This window comes from Astatotilapia calliptera, chromosome 2 (assembly GCF_900246225.1).
Source record: "Astatotilapia calliptera chromosome 2, fAstCal1.2, whole genome shotgun sequence".
NCBI classification, from domain to species: domain Eukaryota; kingdom Metazoa; phylum Chordata; class Actinopteri; order Cichliformes; family Cichlidae; genus Astatotilapia; species Astatotilapia calliptera.
In genome coordinates, this window is record NC_039303.1 from 1,662,026 (window position 1) to 1,684,823 (window position 22,798).

Consider the following 22,798-nt stretch of genomic DNA (forward strand, 5'->3'; position numbering starts at 1 on the left):
ACTAGATAACATAACAGTGACGATTAAACAAGACTCAAAAACCCATCAACACAAAACACTGGGTCAACGATCCAGGCACCCTAACAAAGGCTTTTAGGATCTGCTGATAATAACAAATTACAGTCAGTCCAAATGTGAACATTGACATCCAAGAATGTCCTTTATTGGTTAGATACAGAGTTGTACTGTCTGCATTTTAGACCAAGAACACAGATGGACTGAAGGAGGAATCCTCCTTTGTCCAGTCTGCCGGGGCAAACTGTGTGAAGTGTGAAGAGTGGACCCAGGTGAGGTCATACCACAACTCAACTTTAACTGAAGATGAGCTTTTTATTGAGGCAGGAAAAGGTACAAAAATAAAATGGTGAACACAATGCAAAACTAAACAATGTCCTAAACTGGGTAAACTAGAAAGGAAACATGAACCATGAAAAACCCCGCTGAATAGAAAAACAGACAAGAAAAGCTCTAAACATTGCAATGTGGTATGGAAGCATGAATGGCCTGGAAAAACTGCAGACGATCAGACAAGGAAAGCCTGAAAACACACGGACTAAATACACACAGGAAGATAATGAGGGAAGTGGGAACACATGGGGAAACAGCTGACACAGGAGAAACGTAAAACTAAACACATCGAACACAGGAACACAGGACCTCTTCAAAATAAAACAGGAAACATAATGAGACGCAGACACGACAACATGAACTTGACAACACAAGACATGCAGACATGAAACGCATAAAGGACAAAGGAGACTTACCACAGGGGTTGAAAGCACAAGGGGAATCTAATAAACAAAAGAACTTAGATAACCTAATGAACAGCCATCTTTAAACAGAGGGGGGCTTATAACACCATGTGCCACCTACACTACAGCTCTGAGATCCCTTCCCAGGTGCCTCAACCCCCACTCACATCTTGCATCTGATGACCTCGATAGCTCATAATGGTTTGACCTGAAACATCTGGTAATAGTGGTTCAGTGACCCATTAAAGGACAGTCTCAAGTAGGGTTTAAATATCTGAGCTGTCAGATGTGTCTATCCCCCCCAGCACACACAGAGGTATATAGTGCCACAGCTTCACAGTTTCGATCGCCTCAGGTCTTTGTCCAGAGCTTGCATGGGTTCAGCGTTCTGGGAGCTGAGGAAGGTGTGGTCCTGGTTCAGGTAGGTAGTGATGAAGTCTGGAAAATGTCTCTTTGCGATCACCTCCTGGAACATGTTTGCTGCTGTGTGTAACCTCTGTCTGAAAAAGAAAGATAAAATCCTGAAAATAGCTTATTCAGACTGCCCTCTGGCAGAAATGTTGCAGCTATCTTGCAACGATAAATGGTAAATGGGTTGGTTTTTATATAGTGCTTTGCTGCTCTGAGCACACAACTTGCATCAAACACCCACTCACAGATTCAGACATTTTCAGTGCACTTGTATAAGTGTTTTCTGTCTATAATTGACACACATCCATATTCTGGTGGATGCATCGGAGAGCAACTTGGTGTTAGCGTCTTGTGCGAGGATATTTGGCATGCAGATGGGGAACGAACCACCAACCTGCTAGGTGACCTGCTCTGCCGCCCTATTTTATCAGAGCGAGAAAAGAAAAAGAAAACATCATCTTACATATGCTATAACATGCACGTTTAGGAAAACCAAAACCTGCAGGTTTTCGATCTCACCCTGGGTCAACACACCTGAATCGCATGATTAGTTCATTACCAGGCCTCTGGAGAACTTCAAGACATGTTGAGGAGGTCATTTAGCCATTTAAATCAGCTGTGTTGGATCAAGGACACATCTAAAACCTGCAGGGACACCGGCCCTCGAGGCCTGGAGTTGCCCACCCCTGGTCTAGTGCATCCTATGCTAAGGGAGGCAATAAGCACTGAAGCTCCTTTCCTTAGTATTTGGAGAATTGGAACTTTAATCATGATCGCCACACAGATACTTTCAGGTCGTGTCTCTCAGTTAAGAACCTTTCTAAGCCAAATGGACTATTGGAACTGTTTCCATGAAAGGGTGTACGTGGTCTACAACAATGCTTAGGAAGGTGGTATGTGTCAAAGTAACTGCAAAAAAGCAAACAAAAACAAAACAAAAACAAAACAAAAACAAAACAAAAACTAAAAGGTGAGTTTGCATCATAAGCAAATTAAGGATGTTCAGAAATTATAGGTGTCATGGATGTGGTGTTTCAGTGAAAACTCTAAAAGGTTATACATGCATCATGAATTTGAAAATTAACCAATGGGCTGCTGTCAGTGCTTATACAGCTGGTGCACAGCTCAACTGACCCATCGAGTTTTGTCGTGCAAAAGCTGTTGCACAATAAAATGTGCAATCAATACACTGAAAAATAGTTGCATGTTTAATCAACTGGGAATTTACCCAAATGTATTTATTTAGACAGAGATCTTGACAGATATATATATATATATATATATATATATATACAGGAACATCTGTGCCGAGTATAACCTGGAAGTCCCGAGGTCAAAATGGGAGATGCCCCCAAGGGTGGTGGAGAACGACCGAGCTAAGATCCTGTGGGACTTCCAGATACAGACGGACAAAATGGTGGTGGCTAACCAACCGGACATAGTGGTGGTAGACAAACAGAAGAAGACGGCCGTAGTGATCGATGTAGCGGTTCAAATGACAGCAACATCAGGAAGAAGGAACACGAGAAGCTGGAGAAATACCAAGGGCTCAGAGAAGAGCTCGAGAGGATGTGGAGGGGGAAGGTAACGGTGGTCCCCGTGGTAATCGGAGCACTAGGTGCGGTGACTCCCAAGCTAGGCGAGTGGCTCCAGCAGATCCCGGGAACAACATCGGAGATCTCTGTCCAGAAGAGCGCAGTCCTGGGAACAGCTAAGATACTGCGCAGGACCCTCAAGCTCCCAGGCCTCTGGTAGAGGACCCGAGTTTGAAGGATAAACCGCCTGCAGGGGCGTGCTGGGTGTTTTTATATATATATATATATATATAACAAATTTTAGCAAAAGAGGATCAAAAGAACATGGGTGCTCCATGTGCCTTTTTCTTCAAGCATTTTTCTTTTTTACTTTATTTCGGAGTGCACCTCAACAATAACATTTAACTAATTAATCACAGTTTAGCTAAATAAAAGGACCTGGCTTGCATCAGTCACATGATGACCTGATGACTATTAACCAATGCCCACTCTTGATGTCAGAGCACCAGGATGCAAACTTGTGGCCATAGTATATACAGTATTCTGGAGAATACTGTATGTGTTGTGTGTGTTCTATGTGCATGTATTTTTTGTTACATTCTTACCCTACTATGGCCACCTCTTTCCTTTGCCCTACTAATATTCCAGTTTCACTTTATTTCTCACAGTTTTTCAATCTGTTGCCTTATGGTTCAAAGTGCTGACACCAATCTTTACATTTTATTATTATTTTATAACACTTCCTTAATCAGCTACCATCTCTCCTGTGGACTTTTTAATGTCTACAGTCTCAGATCAACATAACCCTGCCCTGCAGCACTATCAGCCGCAGGAGCAGCAGCAACATTGCACCCCAGCAGGTAAACATGGGCTACGTTTGCTTTGCATTGCCCCCACCTGATGACTCTGTGATGCAGTTCCATATTAGAGTCCTGATGAATGTGGTTTGTTGTTATTCAGCCTGGTTCTATGTGCCCCTTTTAACTTTGAGCACCCCCCTTCAAACATCTCTGCACAGCCCTGACCAACACTCTTGAAACAAACTGCATATTTGTTGATTATGGCTCAACAAAAATTATTGGATGACAGAAAAAAGAAATCATGCGACTAAGACAAACTCGGGTTTCATTAAATCTTTCTGCAGTAAAAGAAGCAATAGAAAGGTATCCCAAAAAAATCTGTCACTTTTCCATTTTTTCCACATTTTCTGTGACATTTAAAAGCATTAGTAGCATAATTTGACAAATCTTCTCCATGCTGAGATTATGGTGAAAACTCTCATTTAATCAAAAAAGTTGGTGCAAATATCCTGGGACACAGGATTCATCAGTCAATTAAAAATTAATTATTATTTACATTAAGAAGGCATTAAACATATATATTGTATTCTTCAATGAAGGATGTCACTGGAACCACTCACCTACCATATCCTCTTCAAAGAGGGTGCATTTGCTTACCTAACAGAGCCACAGTGGGGACTGAGGTCCATGATGAGCTCCTTGATGAGGTCAGTCACCAGCTGCCTGCTCACCACCCTGCCATCGTCCTCCAGCCGGGTCTGATGACGGACCCACTGCCACACCTGACAAAGACACAAAGCAAAACATGGTCTTATGATCTATGATCACGGCTCATGTTAAGTTGGCTCCTCCCATTTAATGGTAAATGGCCTGCATTTGTATAGCGCTTTACTTAGTCCCTAAGGACCCCAAAGCGCTTTACACATCCACACATTCACACCCTGGTGATGGCAGCTACATTGTAGCCACAGCTGCCCTGGAGCGCACTGACAGAGTGTGTGGAGGTGCACGCAGTTTCCCCTCTTCCATGGTGTGAACGAGTGCATGTCTATGTGTATGCTGTGACACAGGTGGAGACGGCGGATTAGCTTCCACTTCTATTGGGTGGAAGTTGGTAGATGTGGATTGCATGATTGGATGGACTGCGGTCTGTTAACCTCCAGCTGACAGCCACTTTGCATCTCTGCACCCAACACAGAGGCAGCAGTTAAATAATGTTTGTAAATACGTATCCACAGTACATACAGAACAGCTGGCAGCAGATTAGTAGCAGTGAGAAGTGTTTTTTGTTGATTTTCTTTTCTTGGTTATTGCTTATGGACCTTGAAGATTTGTTATTCAAATCTTTGTTGTTTTGGCATTGCTCACCTCTGAAGCAAACACACTGCTGTCTGGCATCCTGAATTTTTCTGCATTGCTGTCCTTTACTTGAGAGTGGGGAGTTACATTTCATAGTAGGACTAGGTTACCCCTAGCCCAGGGGACACTAGAGTAGATGGAGTTTAAGTTTGATAGGAAGATAATCTTACACACTTAACAAACTTCATGTGCCTGTATCCTTAAATGTCAAGAATAAAATAGCTGAAGGAGCTCTGTGCACAAAGCTGGATGAAAGGTGTTGTTTGGTAAGCAAGCTCCTGTAGAGGGAATTCAACTGGGTGCTGTTGCTGGTAATCTTGCCCCACTGCCTAAATCTCCGTCCTCAAACAGGTACATCTACAGTGGAGCCACAGCTGTGTGCATAAAGGAGGTGGAGTTAACAGGAGCAGTTTGAGGTCAAAGGCATTCATGTGTAAGAGATGAAGATGGAGCAGCTGTATGCGACGGTCTTTCCACCTCTCAATCAGCCCTTCTAAAAACTGGCCAAAGAACATTTGCTCTTTAAAACAACTAATGAGTGCCAGAATCTTACAGGCTGAAATTTGAGAAAAACTTCCACCCAGACCTGAGTGCCCAGTAATTCAAATACGGTGAAATCAGTGAACGGTGAGTGTGAAGACTGTGGAGTGTTTTGTGGTCCAGAATGTGATTTGCTTTACTCAATATTGAAATGCTTCTTGAAACTTTGTTCTGTACATGTTTTATATGAGATTTCCAGCTTATTTTGTATCCAGTATTACACCAAGACCCTTATGTTCATGAAGTCTTTCAGTTTCCACACAATCTAGATCAATCTGCACTTTGACTTTAATTGAGGATTTACAAATAACATCATTTTGGTTTTACATAGTTTGTTCCTGTCAAACTATACCCAGCAGTTCCATTAGATTACCCCAGAACAAAACTATTTGTGTCATCTGAAAATAAAACCAGTTTTAATATATCAGATACTTTACAAATGTATTTTTATAAATAAGAAATAGTTTGGGGCCCAGTACAGAACCCTGGGGAACACCAGAACAATGTCCAGCACAACAGAGCCAGCAGTGCACGGGCAGCAATGCATTTCTTACTTGGAAATTCCGACACACTTCACATTTAAAGAAGAAAGGGATGAAATCTGACCGTGCAATGCAAACTCTGTTTGCCAGCAACCAAGCTGCTCTCAGCGTCAAAAGACTCCAACCTGAAGAAACATCTGGAAGTACGTTCTTTTTAAAAAAAACTAACATTAGCCTACTGCAGCTAGCTTGTTTTAGTTGTGGTAACTACCTGGGTTACGTGCCACTTCGGTATCTTGGATGTACTACTGCTGTGTGATTTATTACTATTAATGAAGGCAGCATTACAACCTGCTAGCTGCAAATAATCATGTGCAGTTCTGAAAGCAGACAGAAAGAAAACATATTACTGATACAGAAACAGTTTTCTGTATGAGATCGCTGCAAAAAGTGCAGCCTTACCTAATGTCCACCTACTGTTACTCCACCAAGTCTAACAGTCTGCAGTCGATGAACTAACCTCAGCTAACAATGTTAGCTTGGTTGCAGGTAGCCTTCAGTAACAGTAATAAGTCACACAGCAATAGTACATTCATGTAGCTGTAAAAGGCATGACAATATATCAAGTAATCCAAAGTATTCAGAACACGTTACTCACATTAAGTAACTTCATGGAATATGTTACAAACTACTTTTTTACAAGTGACCTTCCCAACACTGACTACATGAAGTAATTAACCCACAAGCAAAACCTATTCAGTGATACTTTTAAAAAAATGCCGCTAAAAGGAGAAAGAAGCATGCCACATGACACTGAATGAAAAACAAAAACAAACAAACAAACAAATTACAGGGTGCATCTTAGTCACTGTGTTAAATATGTATCTATTAGAGCAAATTTAAAAAAGAAATGTGCTTGTTTCCCAAACAACATTGTCAAAAACATTTAAATATATGCTAAATACTAATTACTTGTGGGTGTAGATCAAGCTCTACATGAATCTCAGCAACATATGCTCTGTGGTGCTCGCTTTGAGAACTCACCTGCGATCTAGAAATTTCTGCTGTGGCAGAATCTTCAACCTGGCCTTTGTAGAAGAAGTGGCCTTTACCTTAGAAACACAAAATGGTATCAACATACATGTATATAGCATTTAGTGCATTAAGCATTTTTCCATGGATAATATAAAAGTACAAACCTGATAGCCAAGCATTAATAAAGAGCACACCAACTGCAATGTTATACTTCAAACCATTAAGCGTGACTCCTCCCTACGAAGAATACAGCACACCAAAACGTTTTATATATTATATTATATATATAATTCTAATTAAATATCTTTAGGAAAAGAACACAATGTTTGATTCATCATCTAAAATAAATGAGGCAAAGTGGTTATTCTGTGGACAGAAAACTATATCGTATGCATCTGGTATAGAGGATGTTTTCACTCATGCCTAACATCATCTAGATGTGAAAGCCTCCCTCTTCCTGTTGGATGAAGTCTTCCTACCCACACTAAAATCTGATGTATTTCAATCAATTAAATGTAATGCTAACTGTAATATTACTGTTAAAAGTTTGAGGTGTGTTCTGCAGTTCACTAAGAGCAACCACTAACTGAAGGCATGGATAGCAAGTCTTCAGGAAATACAGTCACGTCATTTCGGAGCTGGTCAAGCTGGTTATCTCCTTCGGTGTGGCCCTTGAAGAGCTGGAAAAGATGAAGAATTGCCACACACTTTCACATTTGCCAATCATTGTAACTTTATATGCATATAAAGCTTTATATGTGTCAGCGCTCACTTTCTGCATGGGCTCAACCAAATTTAGGTCATATACCATGAAACCATCCACACCTGCAGTAATCTCTAATAACTTCAACCTGAAAGGTGGAAAAACACAACTGGATCAGCGGACATCACTGAATATGTATTCAGATTGTATGTATTGTCATATTTTCATATGCTATACCCTGTGGGGAAAACAATAATGAACATTTCTTGAGTTTAATAAAATGCACATATACCAAATACAGACGTTATACACACACACTTATCCACGCACACTGACACACAAACACACAAACACACACTGTAAAATGTAAATAAAAATAAAATGCTATTTGCTAATCTCAGAAACCCATATTTTAGTCACAGGCTAACTGGCAACATGTCAGTAACATGGCACGTACTGGAGAAGTAAAGAAGTAAAGATGGGGGTAGGTTCACCAATCTATAAAAAAACACCATCTACAAATTCTGGAACAATTTCAGAATCCCAGGAAGTTGATTCTGTTCATCTGGAAGCATTATTTTCTGTGGGAGAAACATCTGTCAGTCATCCAGGGGACTTTTACAATTTCAGTTGATGCATGCAATTATCCAGGTAAGGAAATCACAAAGTGGGCTCTGTTCGTTGGATATGAAATGACTGGGATTTTAATCCACTGGGGATTAAAATGGGATCGACTTTCTGAGATTTCCTTACTTGAGTGGTTGAGTTTGCATCAAGGTGATTTCAGAAGGTTGTGAGGACTTGAAGACCTTAACTACAGTACATAATCAAAGGAGAAGTCGAGGTCTTGTCAGGGTCTGGAACAGGTCGGGTGGATTTTTCTGGCTGCTCCTTCCTCCCAGCCTGTGTCTAGCTGTGTATTTGACCAGTATATGTTGACTGGTATTTTTAATGTGTCTTAGTGTTTCCTGTTTGTTTGACAGTGTCACATCCTATGTTCAGTGTGTTCAGTTTTCCTCCTCTCTTGCCATTATGTGTATTTGCCTCAGCTGTGTTCCCCATATGTTTCTTCTTCCTCCTCCCTCATCACCCTCTTGTGTATTTATGTTGTATGTTTATCCCAAAAGGTTGATTCTGTTCATCTGGACGTTTTCAGTGGGAGAAGTGTTTCATCACTCATCCAAGTGACGTCTTCAGTCTCAGCTGACTGCAGGTTTCAATCTTATAAACAGTACTTTTGCACAATGACTGAAACCAGCCCACTGAAGGAACGATGGGTCATTAATATGCAAAGTGGCATGCCCATCGATGAACAACCACTGACCAAAGCCTTGCCAGCTGGAGAATCAGCCGAGCCTGTCCAGCCCCCTGCAGCCTTCATGCCACCACCTGCTGCAGAGGTCAAGGCAGGCGGTCCCTCGCTGCCTGAGCATGAGGGACACCCATCACCGGAGCCTGTTGCAAGTCCTGTGCAGGCCTGACCAGAGAAACCAGAGCTGGATGGGTGAACCCCCTGAGAAGGTTCGTCACCTCTGCCGGGCCCCTGTGAAGTACCGTTGGCCACGTGGTCGACCACCAACCATGACACTGCCACTGACAGCTACTTCTCTGTCTATTTACGCCCTGTGTTTTCCACTTCCCACACCCATGTGCTGTGAGTTTCTCCATGTTTCTGGTTTCCCCTCATGGCTCCCTGTTCCAAGTTTTAGTTTTTAGTTTCCAGTTTCTAGTTTGTTTTTCGTGAGTTTATTTTTTGAGTGTCTTTTGCACAGCACAATAAAGCTGCTTCTTTAAGTTCATCCCTCTGCATCCTGCCTGCCACAGCACCAAGCATGACAGACCCAACCCTGCTGACATCTACTGAAAGAAATCTACAGAGGCTCAGAGTGTCAGAAGTACATACAGGGTTAAAAGTATTCATAGATTTCCATTAATATTTGTTTAAATGTGCTTTAGCAAGTTGTACTTCAACAGAAGCTTTTGGCAGCCATCCACAAGCTTCTGGTGTATTTCTAGCTTCATATATGACTAATAAGCATAGTTCATAAATTTTCAATGAGGCCTAGGTGGGTGCATTGGGAAGGCCATTCCACAAACTTAATGTTAGCCTGCTTTGTCCGTTCCCATCACAGTTCTGATGTGTAGATGAGTAAGTTGTTCTATTGGACCACCCGGTTATTTCCAGGTTTTGACTGTCAGCTGTTGGATTAAGGTGAAATGGAAGAATTCAGAGTGAAAACTGTTTTATTCATTATTCTATCCCCTGTGCACCAGAATCAGAATCAGAATCAGAAAGGGGTTTATTGCCAAATGTTGAGCAGGTTTACAACATTAGGAAATTGCTGCGGTGCTTCAGTGCAAACATAGTGTCATAAATAGCACTTAAATAGACATGAAAAAATAAAAGTAAGAATAAGAATTAAAAGTGCTACGTAGAAAGATATATACATGAGTGCAGGTGGTGATCAGTGCCAAACATGGAATGATGCAGTGAACACAGCGTAGGGTCATGTGTTAGTGGTGGGAACAGTCATATGGTTATTGTTCATGTGTCCAACAGCAGAGGGGAAGAAACTGTTCTTATGGCGAGAGGTTCTGGTGCGAATGGACCGGAGCCTCCTGCCTGAGGGGAGCAGGTCAAACAGACTGTGTCCAGGGTGAGAAGGGTCAGCTGAGATCCGAGCTGCACGCCCCAGTGTCCTGGAGGTGTACAGGTCCTGCAAAGATGGGAGTCTGCAGCCAATCACCTTCTCAGCAGAGCGCACAACACGCTGCAGTCTCTGTTTGTCCCTGATAGTGGCTCCAGCGTACCACACGGTGATGGAGGAGGTGAGGATGGACTCGATGATTGCGGTGTAGAATTGCATCATCGTCCGTGTTGGCAGGTTGAATTTCTTCAGCTGCCTCAGGAAGTACATCCTCTGCTGGGCTTTCTTGATGACGGAGGTGATGGTGGGCTCCCACTTCAGGTCCTGGGTGATGGTGGTACCCAGGAAGCGGAATGAGTCCACAGAGGTGATGGGGGTGTCAGTCAGGATGATGGGGGGGAGTGGGGCTGTGTGCTTCCTGAAGTCCACAATAATCTCCACTGTCTTCTGGGCATTCAGCACCAGGTTGTTGTGGCTGCACCAGGACACCAGACGTTCAACCTCCCTCCTGTAGGCAGACTCGTCCCCGTCTGAGATGAGTCCAATAACGGTGGTGTCATCTGCAAACTTGATTAGCTTGACAGACTGGTGGGTGGAGGTGCAGCAGTTGGTGTACAGGGAGAAGAGCAGAGGAGAAAGAACACAGCCCTGAGGGGAGCCGGTGCTGATGGTCCGGGAGTCCGAGACATTCTTTCCCAGCCTCACATGCTGCTTCCTGTCCGTCAGGAAGTCAGTGATCCACCGGCAGATGGGATCAGGCACATTCATCTGGGAAAGCTTGCCTCGGAGATGGTCTGGAAGGATGGTGTTGAAGGCAGAGCTGAAGTCCACAAACAGGATCCTGGCGTAGGTTCCTGGGGAGTCCAGATGCTGCAGGATGAAGTGTAGGGCCATGTTGATGGCGTCATCTACAGACCTGTTGGCTCTATATGCAAACTGCAGGGGGTCCAGGAGGGGGCCCGTGAGGGTCTTGAGATGGGAGAGAACTAGGCGCTCAAATGACTTCATGACCACAGATGTCAGAGCCATGGGTCTGTAGTCATTTAGTCCAGTGATCCTAGGTTTCTTGGGGACAGGGATTATGGTAGAGGACTTGAAGCAGGCAGGCACATGACATGCCTGCAGTGAGGAGTTGAAAATGCCAGAAAACACTGGGGCCAGCTCGTTTGCACAGTGTCTGAGGGTGGCAGGAGACACACCGTCTGGGCCGGGAGCTTTCCGAGCATTCAGACTCTTAAACTGCTTCCTCACATCTGCTTCATGAATATGAAGAGTTGTGGTGGGAGGAGGTGGTGTGAAATCCTCTTTTGATGGTGGGCTCCCAGTACCACCAGTACCACTGTCAGCAAAACAGTCTCAGAGCATGACTGTACTGCCACTATACTTGGCAGCTGGTGCAGTATTCTTAGGTTTGAAAGCTAAGCCTAACCCTAGTGAAGCTAACCCACTTCTTCTTCTCCTCGTTGTTTCAGTGACACTGGTGTTTCAGTTCTAGGTAAGCTTGGTGGTTCCTGGGTTGTTCCTGAACATCCTAACACATTTTCTCTCATATAAGGGTGGCAGTTTGGGTCTTCTTTCAGACCTTGGCAAAGTGGGGACACACCCCAAAATGTATTTTTATGTACAATTGTTTCAATTGATGATCCTGGAATCTGCAGTTTTAGAAATGGACTGTACACTTCTGGATTGGCCTTCCCAAAGCCCCAACTTCAACACTACTGAAAATGTGTAGACTACGCTTATCCTTATAAACCAGGAAACCAAATCATTTAAACTCTACCAATTCTGCCAAGGAGAATGGTCAGGTATCTAGCAAAAACAATGCCAGGAGCTTGTTGATGGCTAAAAACAAGCATCTAGTCAAGGAGTAATTTGTCATTGCTAATCAAATATTAGTGGGGTGCATATAGTTTTGATGCTTTATGTATATTTCTGACGCTGTGTGGATCAAACAAATTTAAATATTAGACAAAGATAACACGCAAGAACTATGTGTTTATTTTTAAGGGGATAAGTCCAAACCTACATGTCCCTGTGTGAATAGGTATATAAAGGCTCCGAACCGTAGTAAAGGGACCTCTGGCTAATACGTCGGGTTCGTGTCGGGCTTATAGCCGAAAACTAGCTTTACTTTGTTGTCTGGGTCAAGTTTTAGAAAGAGGCGTTGAAAGGCTGCTCCAACGGAGCTTATTGTTTCAGAGGAAAACACGAACACAGCGTACAGTCGAGTCTTAACAGCTTACTTACAACTGGGCTCGTCAGGCTCTCTTCTTGGCTGCAGTGGTTATTATTATATTTACATGCTTCCAGCTCCCGTTTCTGCTCGGAGACAGCTCGTACTTTTCCTTTTTCTCCCTCCTTCGCTCACAGACACATGACGGGTATGGCAGTCCATTCTCCCTGCAGCACGGACTACACTGCTCATCAGGCTGCATGCTTTAGGGCGATGCCTGTAACACTCTGCCTTCATATTAAATCATTTTTGTGAATAATTCTTTAACATATTTCTTCACGTCATTATGCTTCTGCAAGCAGTGGTGACATGGGCGGCGAGATTGAGTCACAGACATTAGAGCCTCTTAATGCGTGTTTTGTTTGGGTTTCCACCAGCGTGAAACCGAAAACAGAGAGGGCATAGCCGAACATATGAAACAGGAAAAGACCGCCGTGTAATCCCTTTATTTCAACGAAGTAACTGTATTCTGAATACCACCTTTTTAAACGGTAACTGTAACAGAATACAGTTACTCATAGTTTGTATTTTAACTACGTAACGCTGGTACATGTATTCTGCTACTCCCCAACACCGGCTATGAGTCTTTCATAGTGCATTGGAGGAATTCTGACCCACTCGTCTTCATAAAATTGTTGTATTTCAGCCACATTTGAGGGTTTTCAAACATGAACCACCTGTTTAAGGTCATATAACCTAAGCATATCAATTGGATTCAGGTCAGGACTTTGACTAGGCCACACCAAAGTCTTTATTTTGTTTTCCTTGAGCCATTCAGAGGTGGACCATTCTCTTGCTGCAGGACCAACTGCACTTTAAGTTGAAATCACAAACAGATGGCCGGGCTTTCTCCTTCAGGATGTTTTAGTAGACAGCAGAATTCATGGCTCCATTTACCACAGCAAGCCACAGCCCCAGACCATCATACTACCACCACCACCATATTTTACTGTTGCTATGGTGTTCCTTTTCCGAAATGCTCTGTTACAGTTACGCCAGATGTCACGGGACACGCATCTACCAAAAAGTTAACTTTTGTCTCGTCAGTCCACAGAGTATGTTCCCAGACGTCCCAGAAGTCTTGGGGATCATCAGAATGTTTCCTGAACTGAGACGAGCCTTTATGTTCCTTTTGCTCAGCTGTGGTCTTCGTTTTAGAAATCTGCCATGCAGGCCAGTTTTGCTATTTCTTATGGTGGAGTCATGAACAGTGACCTTAGCTGGGGCAAGTCTTCTGTACAACACAGGGGGGAATTATTTTTTTTACACAGGGCCATGTAGGATTGATTTTTTCCCCTAAATAATAAACACGTTTATTTAGAAACTGAAAAACACTTTTTCACATACAGTCTATGTACAAGCCTGCATGTTCAGGCTGTGAGCATGCAAGTATCTAATGGGAGATATTTCTACCTTGTGACAGAAGCCAACACTCTCCTGTAGGTGTCACTGAGTGGGTCTTCAGGCAGCAGCAGGGCAGCCATGCCTCCAGTGGCCAGTGCTCCTCGCCGATGACATGTCTTAACCAACAGATCCATGTAGCTGCGCAGAAAATGCTTCTCCATGTTCACGTATTTATGGCGGTCAGGCAACAGGAAGGCTGGTCGATGACCTGGAGAACTTCTTCAATTCATGTTCTTTGTTGTACACTTTATGTACTGTGAAAAGTTGCTGGACTGTTAAGAGTTACTAAAGTTTCCACTAGGCTGCGGTTTAACTCTTAAGTCCCAGGAATATTGACTAAAAGGAAATCTAAAATATTATTTTGTAGTCAGATTTAGATTGGAAACATAATATCAAGATTATTATATTATCTGAAGTACTATGGCTTTAATATCAATATGGAAATCAGCTGAATTTCAGTAGAAGATCTGTGGTTTCACAAGAATTGGTGCAGAAATGAAGGAAAAAATCTAAAATGACAGGGGTGTGGTCTCTAGCTCTGCTGCAGTGGAGGGGTGGTGCAGGGGACCTGAGACGAGAGAGCTGCAAAGCTGACTGTCTGGAAAAGGCCTCGTGCCAAACCACAAAGAAACATTTCTGTGTGTCCAGACTTTTCACAGTCCGACCCTCAGGCCACGCCGCCCGCGCAGCCGATTTAGTTGCTGGCCCAGATGCTGGCAGAGATAGTGGCCATGCAACGCGAGCAGGCAGCTGCCCAGAAGGATCAGCTGCACAAGCTGCGGAAAAAGGCTGACGGGCAGATGCAGGTGCTGGAGCGGATGGTCAGGGTGACCCCGTTGCTGCCCCCCCTTGCTCTGGAGGTGACTGTGCACTGGATGGGGAAAGGTGATGACCCACAGGTTTTCCTGAAGGCATTCTGGGCCACAGGGGAGGTGCGCCAGTGGCCTGCAGCAGAGTGGTGCACCGCGGCTGCTGCCGCTGTTGTCAGGGGAGGACCAGACGGCACCGCCTGCCACCAGCCTCACGAGGTAACTTCTGGGACATCTGTCCGGCTGTGCTGGATCGCCTGGAAGATCATTGCTGGTGGTTCTGGGCCAGCCAGATGAAGGGGGATGACCGGCCATTCACGTGGGCCTGGAAATTGCATGATGTGATGAGGTGGCTGCAGCCTGAGCCATCAGAGGGTGAGGCCCATGTGTTGGCAAAGGTCAAGCAGTTCGTGGAGAGGCTGCCCGGTTCCACTGCCATTGGTCAGCGAGCCTGGAGGCTGCGCTCACCCTGGCTGTTCACCTGGCAGCCATGGCAGAAGGAGCAGAGTGGGGCGTTCTTTCCCACTCCCACATCCACCCCCGAATGTCAGTTGGTTAGCCAGCCGGCCATTGCAAAAACGCCTTTGCACTCACTGCGATTAAGGGCGATCCCATTTAAACGCTTAGGTATGGACTTAATCGGGCCATCACCAGAGTGCAAGTGGCTATCACTTTGTATTAGCTCTGGTGTATTATTAACGCGATATCCAGAAGCATTGCCACTACACACCATTTCTGCAAAGAGTGTGCTGCAGGCACTGTTTCAGTTCATCTCCTGGCCGGCATCCTGAAAGAGATACTGACTGACCAGCACCCATCATTCATGTCTCACACACTAAAAGAGGTGTATAAATTAGGGGGCATTAAATCTGTTCGGACCAGCGGCTACCATCCTCAGAGTGACGGGCTGGTGGAGCAGCTCAATAAGACTTAAAAGTCCATAAGTTCATTCACAAGGATGAATGCAATTGAGAGTGCTGGCTAGCCCCTCTGTTGTTTGCAGTGCTGGAGCTGCCCCAGGCATTTGGGCTACCACTTGTGAGGCGTGCAGGTGCGCCCACAGGCGCAGGACATGGCTGCCATTGGATCCTGCCCCATCCCAAGACCAAAAAGGAGGTTAGGCGGTTCCCTCAGCCCTTTGACTGACGGGTCTAGGTTTGGCCGGATGCGGCCCCGGCCTCAGTGAGGCGGTGTGGTCTCTGGCTCTGCTGCCATGGAGGGGTGGTGCTGGGGGCTCAAGGGGCAGCGCAGGAAAGGCTGATGAGGCAGGTGTTGTGCTAACGAGGTCTCCTTCCTTTTAGTAATGCCAGGGACCTGAGACTAGAGACCTCAGAGTGTGGAGTCAGATGCAAAGCTGACTGCCTGTAAAAGACCTCGGTGCCAAACCACAAAGAAACATTTCTGTGTGTTAAATAAAAGAAACAGAAAACAGTCACCTGAACGCTGCGTGGGGTCCAGATTTTTCACAGACTACAATCTAGAATTTTCAACTCACCAAACTTATTGACAAAGGAGGCTGAGTAATCCCAGATGCCACAGTTGAGTCCTGCTGAATGCTCTTGCAGCTCATAGAGAATCTCCTCCATCTCAAAGGCTGCTAACACATTTTCAATCAGCACTGTGGCCTTGATGCTGCCCAGAGGAAGACCCAGCTAGACACATGTGAGACATGGATTCAGTCAGATACGTATAGAAGCAGTCAACAATGCATCCAGTCCCTTTAGGCTCTAACTGTTGTGGTACTGTCCTGGCTAGCATGTCCCTGTAACACTGGGACAAGAACAGAAGGATCACGCTTTGGACAGTTTACACCAGGCTACTGGAGAGGAGAGTGCATTGGTTAGTCAAAGAGTATGTTGCACTAACAGCCTGCGTTTTGAGATCTGATGTGTTTTCAGATTCAACATAATTCTATATACCTATATATAACTGTTATATATACTTGGTACACAGTTCCTGGGGTTCAGTAGATCCCAGGAATGACATGTGTCTGTCCAGAGAAGTCCCAGAAACACCGAAGATGCTGCACATGGCCTTCAGTTCACCTCGGCCTCTTGTAGAGGGCCTGAGGTTAAAGGATAAAGGAGCTTTTAGCTTTTCAGCTCCATCTTTTTTCTCTTTTGTTTGTCAGTCTTTATCAACCACTTCTTCCACATTAAACTCTCTTCTACAAGGTGCACGAGAGCACAGGGAAGGTAGGTGGCAGGCCGGTGTTAGGCTGCTGTCAGTGCTTGTAGGGCCAGTGCACAGCGGCTACAAGCCAGAAACACAAGGCATAGTACAAAAACAAGTTTATACATAAAGACCAAAAACAGTGCAAACCTTCTGCTGTGTCCAAACAAATATTTTGTTCCAGAGTCTGGCCTCCATGTAGCCCTCCACCTACAGAACAAAGGATAACAGTGCAAACCCAGATAAATGAAATCATCAGCATGTTTGAACATATGTAGGTTTGCACGTGTGTTACTTTGGACAGGTAGAAAAAGGGTCCACTCTTGTGTTCGAACAGTGCCTTTCCACAGTGAAACATGAGGAGCCCAAAGTCAAAGAGCGGGCCAGGAGCTTCTTTCCCCTCCACCTGACCACAGAAAAGCACACGTGTTGTTTTCCTCACCAGTCCTTTCATGTATATGATCCTTAGTACCACTTCTGTTATTTCAGTGAATTTGTGCCCCTTATGTCTGTGTATTCAGACCACATTCGATTGCTTCCAACAAAACAACCACTGTAACAAACTGATGAAAATTCAATACTACCATCATGTTGTGCTCCACCATATTCCACGCACGGGGACGCAGCATCAGCACGGGAGCCTGAGATACATGTGGAACATCTGCAGACGAAGGACGCCAGAGGAATAGCTTATGAGAAAACATGGTAAAAATAAAAACAGCTTTTTTAAAGGATTTTTCTACGGATTTACAAGTTAAAACTTCAATGTAAAAAAGTCAAAGGGTTACTCTCAGGAGCTCAGGGAATTCCAGCACAGTGAGAGGATGAAGGACACATTTCCTTGCTGCTAAATATTCCACATTCAAGTCTTATATCAAAGTAGGAGTGGACGAGAACAACAGAAACAAAGTGGTAGCCCGGGTCATGTGGCCCATAGTGTGCAGAAGTCACCAACTTTCTGCAAAGACAGCAGCTACAGACCTCTAAACTTCACGTTCAGATTTGCTCCTTCTCACACATGTGTTTTTGGAAGAACGGTAACATATTCCCATAAATATACTCCTAAACCTTCTAGAAGTTCTTCCCAAAAGAGGTGAAGCTGCACAGTGTAGAAAGATATCATATTAAACCCTATGGATTAAGCCTGGCTGTCACTCAAGCTCACATGTATGTGAAGGCAGACGAGTAAAGACAATATAATGTTCTTTCTTTTTACTAAGATTGTACGGACTGTGTCTCTCAGAGTAAACTGAAGATAAAGGTGAAGTAGAGCTCTTACTGGGAAACAGGTTATGCACTGCTTTAAAAACATTGTAAATGCCTTTGATCTGGTTGTAATACGTCGGGCAGTTTCCATCATCAAAGTCAACCTGCAGAAACCAAAAAGAGCTCTGTAAGAAAAAAGTCAGCAATGACTCAGAAGAAACAACATTAATATATAAATTTAGGTAACGATGTCAGACATGATTATAAAAAATCAATATTAAGAATTCGGTTTTTTAACAAACCCAGACTGTGCAGCTGGGAGGTGAACAGTGTTCAAACTGGTTGGCAGACATTCGATTAAACGGTCTAAGAGGAAACTAATCTAGCGAGGGTGTTGGTTCTGGTTCAGCTAACTCCTCCCCATTTTATTCACCTGTTTGAAACAACCAAATAAATAAATTTCACCAATGTAAAACACCTAATGTGTGACCAAAGAAGACCAAGGACTGTTGAGCAACTATGATCCTACAGATGGTAAATTCTGTTGTTTTAAACACTTCATGTTCTGTTGTCAGTAAAACAGGTTTATGAAATTAGCAAATCATTACATGCTGTTTGTATTTACAAGTCTGACCTTTTTTGGAATTGTGAGTTTGATAATGCTGAAACCAACACAAAACACACTGACATGAGCAAACCCAGTGTTAGCAGTGAACATTACACCTTTAGCTCTGCATTATTGCACCTGTGTAGCACCTGTATGCCTTGTGCTGGTGACAGAAGAGCTTTAATGAAGTGCTCAGTATCGCAGGGTGCCAAGTCTCTAATATCTACATGTCTCTTTTGGAGCCTTGAGGGGACGGGAAGGACCTTCCAGTCTGGGTCTCTCCTGATGTGTCTGGTACTTTCCAGGAAGCTTGGCAGATCACCTGTGAGATCCAGCTGGGCCTTTTTAGACACTCTCAGCTGTAGAATCTGAAGAGAGAATCACCCTGACTCAAACAAGTCCTTCGTTTATTCACAAAGAGGTTTTTTGGCTGTCCTACCTCGTCCACCTCCTCATCAAATGTGGAAATCAGCTCATGCAGGAAGTGGAGGGAGTCAGTGGTAAAAAGAGTTGCACATTCTTTTTCCAGGCCTAAAGGAGAAGGACACAGCTCCATACTGGACACTGGACAAAAAGGTTTGTATTCAGCACCATTCGAAACGTCCCTGGGATTCCCCCCCCCCCCATAAAGAAAGGTGGTGTTGCCAGTTAAAATGCAGACCAGTAAACAGTCTGTTGTCTAGTCATTTAAGCAGCAAGAAAGGTTATTACTGTACAGATATATTACTGTACAGATATATTTGTATCACTCAAAGGTAAAGATAACATGGCAGCCTGTGAAAACAATCTGTGACAGGAGCAAAGAATCCGTTTTGGCTTCGGTGTTATCCTTTTCTCAGGACGCCGCTCAGTGTGTGCGCTTGTTTGTGGGGCTGAGAGTAACCACTCCTTGTAACCCGCTGCATAAAGTCTTTGTGTACAGAACCAGATTAAATATTACTGAACATTTTTCAGTTTCCCAGCAACAGCTAGTTCAAGCACAGTTTGCTGATGCTACTAAGTACTTTTTGACAGAGTGCAGCTTAGTGAAGTCAGAAGTGCAGCGTCTGCATATTTTCTGTAGAGGGACGCACTGCTTCATAAGTGGGCTCCACAAGGTGGCACAGAAATGAAAGGTGACTGCAAGCAAGGTTTACGATGGCTTCTGTTGGCAGAGCACGAGGTTTAACCCTAATTACTTGGTGTTTGGTCAAAGGCATGAGGACCTTTAGCAGTGCTGCAGAATCAGGGGTCTCAGATGAACTACCTGTGAATTTCATAGATTATGTTAATGGTTTCTGGCACAAACTATGTGGCAGGCACTCAAAACAGAACCTGGAAAGGTTTCAGGTCAGGATGAAATATTTCAATGAAGCAGCAGTTTAATGATGGTGACCAGGTCCTGGCTTTGTTTTGCCAGTTGTAGGAACACTGTATGAGTCTCTGGGCCAAATACTGTGAAACAGCAAACGTCAGAACAGAATGATCTCATATTTCTCCAGACCGCAGGAAGAAACGTTTGTCACGTTAATTTGTTGAGACCATATCATGTTTGTGCTTTATCTCTTGGTTCATCAGGCTCTGTAGACTCTCCTTCCTCAGCAACAGCTCCACCTTTGACTGCTTGGACAGCAGCACAGTCACAGTCACACATTTGTGTGGGGCAGGAGCACCAGGTGGATCTTTGCTGCACGGTCAGTTGAAGAATTCAAAAAACGTTTGATGAAAAGTAATGAAAGTAGCAGCCAGGTCCTTATCAAATCCAGTTGATGAATGAATTATCGTTAAGTGTGACAACCTCTATAACATCAAAAAGAGTTACATCTGAGACTCGTTTAACATGCTATCAAAGTCCACGGCAGTACGACCAGAAAAAGACCAAACAGGGTTTGTCAACATTTCAGCTTGTAGCTCTGCAGCTGTTCATCATGTTCATTATTCACTTGGATTTTATTTAAAGATGAGAAGAGAAGAGAAGAGAAGAGAAGAGAAGAGAAGATAAGATAAGATGAGACCATCACCAGCAGACAGTTGTAAACTAAACACAAACCTTTGTTTTGGCTGAATGCAAAGTTCCCGAAACTCTGAGTCTGTGAAAAGAGAACAACAAACGAAATTTTTTGACTGACAGAAAAGATACAAACAAAATAACTTTACAACACGAGAAGAAAGGGAGGACTGAGGCTGTAAATGTACACATGAGGGAAACCAGAATAATGAGATGCTGCTGGAATTAATCCAAGAAGACAAATGAGACAGAAGCTACCAAAATAAATCAGGAAGTAACAAAAAGAGCAACGGAAACAGAGAATTAACAACACACAGAAGACAGTAGGACAGGAAGACTGAGCCTCTGGGACTTAACTCAAACAATTAGCAATAATTAGTTATATAAGGAGACAGAATTAAAACCAAGCATAAAAGCGTGAGGCGAAAAGCTAAAATAAAACACTCAAAATGACCAGAAGAAAGAACTAATTAAGCAGAAACATACAATAATAAACACAAATACAAGAGTAAAGGTTAATGGTAGAAGAGGGTAAAGGACCCAGCACCATAACAAGTTTCTCAGTTATTTGATTTTGGCTTCATTTTTGTTGATGAAATAATAACACAATATTTTACACACTATGCAGTTCTGAGAAAAATAATCATTTCATTTCAAAAACAGACACGTTGGATTACTGTGCAGCCTACAGCACAGTAATCCCAGCTGGAAATGCTGCACCAAGATACAGCTGCTGCACATCTCATGAAGCTGTTCAAACTCCATAATAACATCTCTCCATCGCTGCAGCCGTTTTGCTCGTAAAGCTACATTCAGTACGGTGCATGTCTGTTTAGCTGCAGAATAAAGGAGTACTCACAGACGTGCAGTGACGGTGCTCTGCTCACTCCACAGACGTGGACTTTGCTTTGACGACTAGTTAAACAGCAACACAGTTGTTTGTATTCAGAGTTGAAAGTCCTTAACTACAAGTGGAAATTCAGCATGCAGCCAGTCAAACATACAGTAAACACTATTCAGTCACATGCTCAAATGAACAATGTTATTTATGTGTAATGAGCAAAACTGTGGTTTTTCTGGACAGACTGGACAGTTACTCTTGAGTTTGGCATGTAGTGGGTCAAGTATAAAGAACAACACTCATGTTATCTGGATGTTATCTGTTTTTGCTGGACAGTACTGAGGCACTCTGTAAGTTGGGGGAAATGCCTTCCTTCTTGTAGTAAGTGCGCAGGGAAAACATACAATACAAATCAAAAAACACACCAACCCATTTGAATCAAATAGCAGCCTGGAAGGGAGGTGAACCATAAAAGGTGCTACAAAGAAAAGCAGATGCACCATCAATGTCAAAAACACACATTTCAAAGGTGAAAATACGGTTTTACAAAAGGAGCACATCATGAACAACACTCACCTTTTCCATAACGTAGGGTTAGAGGGGTGTCCTCATTCTCATTCTGTTGTAATGCATTCGCCCTTTTCTTCATTCTCACGTTTGCCCCATTTCCTCTCGTCACCTTGCACACATTAAATAAGGACTTTGTACAGGGTGGGTCATTCATATGGATACAGCGTAACAACATGGGAATGGTTGGTGGTATTAAAGTCCTGTTTGTGGCACATTAGTATATGTGAGGGGCAAACTCCTCAAGATGGGCGGTGACCATGGTGGCCATTTAGAAGTCGGCCATCTTGGATACAACTTTAGTTTTTTCAATAGGAAGAGGGCCATGTGACACATCAGACTTATTGGTAATGTCACAAGAACAACAATGGTGTGCTTGGTTTCAACGTAACTTTATTCTTTCATGAGTTATTAATAAACAAATAAATGTTTCAGTTCTATGAAGCTTTGAGTATTTTGGATCAGTAGCTGCTGTGTTTGTTGCATCATATTGCTGTAACTGTTTATATGCTTTATATATTCTGAGCTAAGTTGATCTATAGTGTTACATCATATTCTATAAGGATGTTATGTGTTTGTAGACTTTCTGCCCAGTTTGACCCATTTAGCAGACGTCAGCCTGTTTAAGGCTCTGATATCTATTCTGTGTGACTTACAGCAGTTATGACATGGTCTGATTTTCTCACCCAATAAAGGAATATTTCATA

The 22,798-nt window shown here is 43.5% G+C and overlaps 1 protein-coding gene across 1 annotated transcript; it reads right to left on the reverse strand.

The window, feature by feature from the left end:
- Nucleotides 1-667: 667 nt before the first annotated feature.
- On the reverse strand, nucleotides 668-22,262 carry ugl (ureidoglycolate lyase). The gene is made up of 18 exons (XM_026181407.1): nucleotides 22,101-22,262; nucleotides 21,954-22,002; nucleotides 21,543-21,648; nucleotides 20,726-20,765; nucleotides 19,136-19,260; nucleotides 18,846-19,064; nucleotides 18,163-18,253; nucleotides 17,468-17,544; nucleotides 17,179-17,289; nucleotides 17,034-17,093; nucleotides 16,207-16,363; nucleotides 13,912-14,110; nucleotides 7,687-7,765; nucleotides 7,502-7,594; nucleotides 7,079-7,151; nucleotides 6,924-6,991; nucleotides 4,156-4,280; nucleotides 668-1,252 (listed from the first exon to the last, which is right to left on the reverse strand). The coding sequence occupies exons 5-18, from the start codon at nucleotides 19,250-19,252 to the stop codon at nucleotides 1,087-1,089; spliced, it is 1,635 nt and encodes a 544-aa protein (XP_026037192.1). The 5' UTR covers nucleotides 19,253-19,260; nucleotides 20,726-20,765; nucleotides 21,543-21,648; nucleotides 21,954-22,002; nucleotides 22,101-22,262; the 3' UTR covers nucleotides 668-1,086.
- Nucleotides 22,263-22,798: the final 536 nt, after the last annotated feature.

Excerpts from the sequence above, each read along its gene's own strand:
- ugl (XM_026181407.1), bottom strand. The coding sequence starts at position 19,252 with ATGGAGCTGTGTCCTTCTCCTTTAGGCCTGGAAAAAGAATGTGCAACT. Across the intron at positions 17,290-17,467 it reads TGGTGGAGCACAACATGATG|GTGGAGGGGAAAGAAGCTCC; the intron begins GTAGTATTGAAT and ends TTCTGTGGTCAG. Across the intron at positions 4,281-6,923 it reads CAGAAATTTCTAGATCGCAG|GTGTGGCAGTGGGTCCGTCA; the intron begins GTGAGTTCTCAA and ends TGTCTTTGTCAG.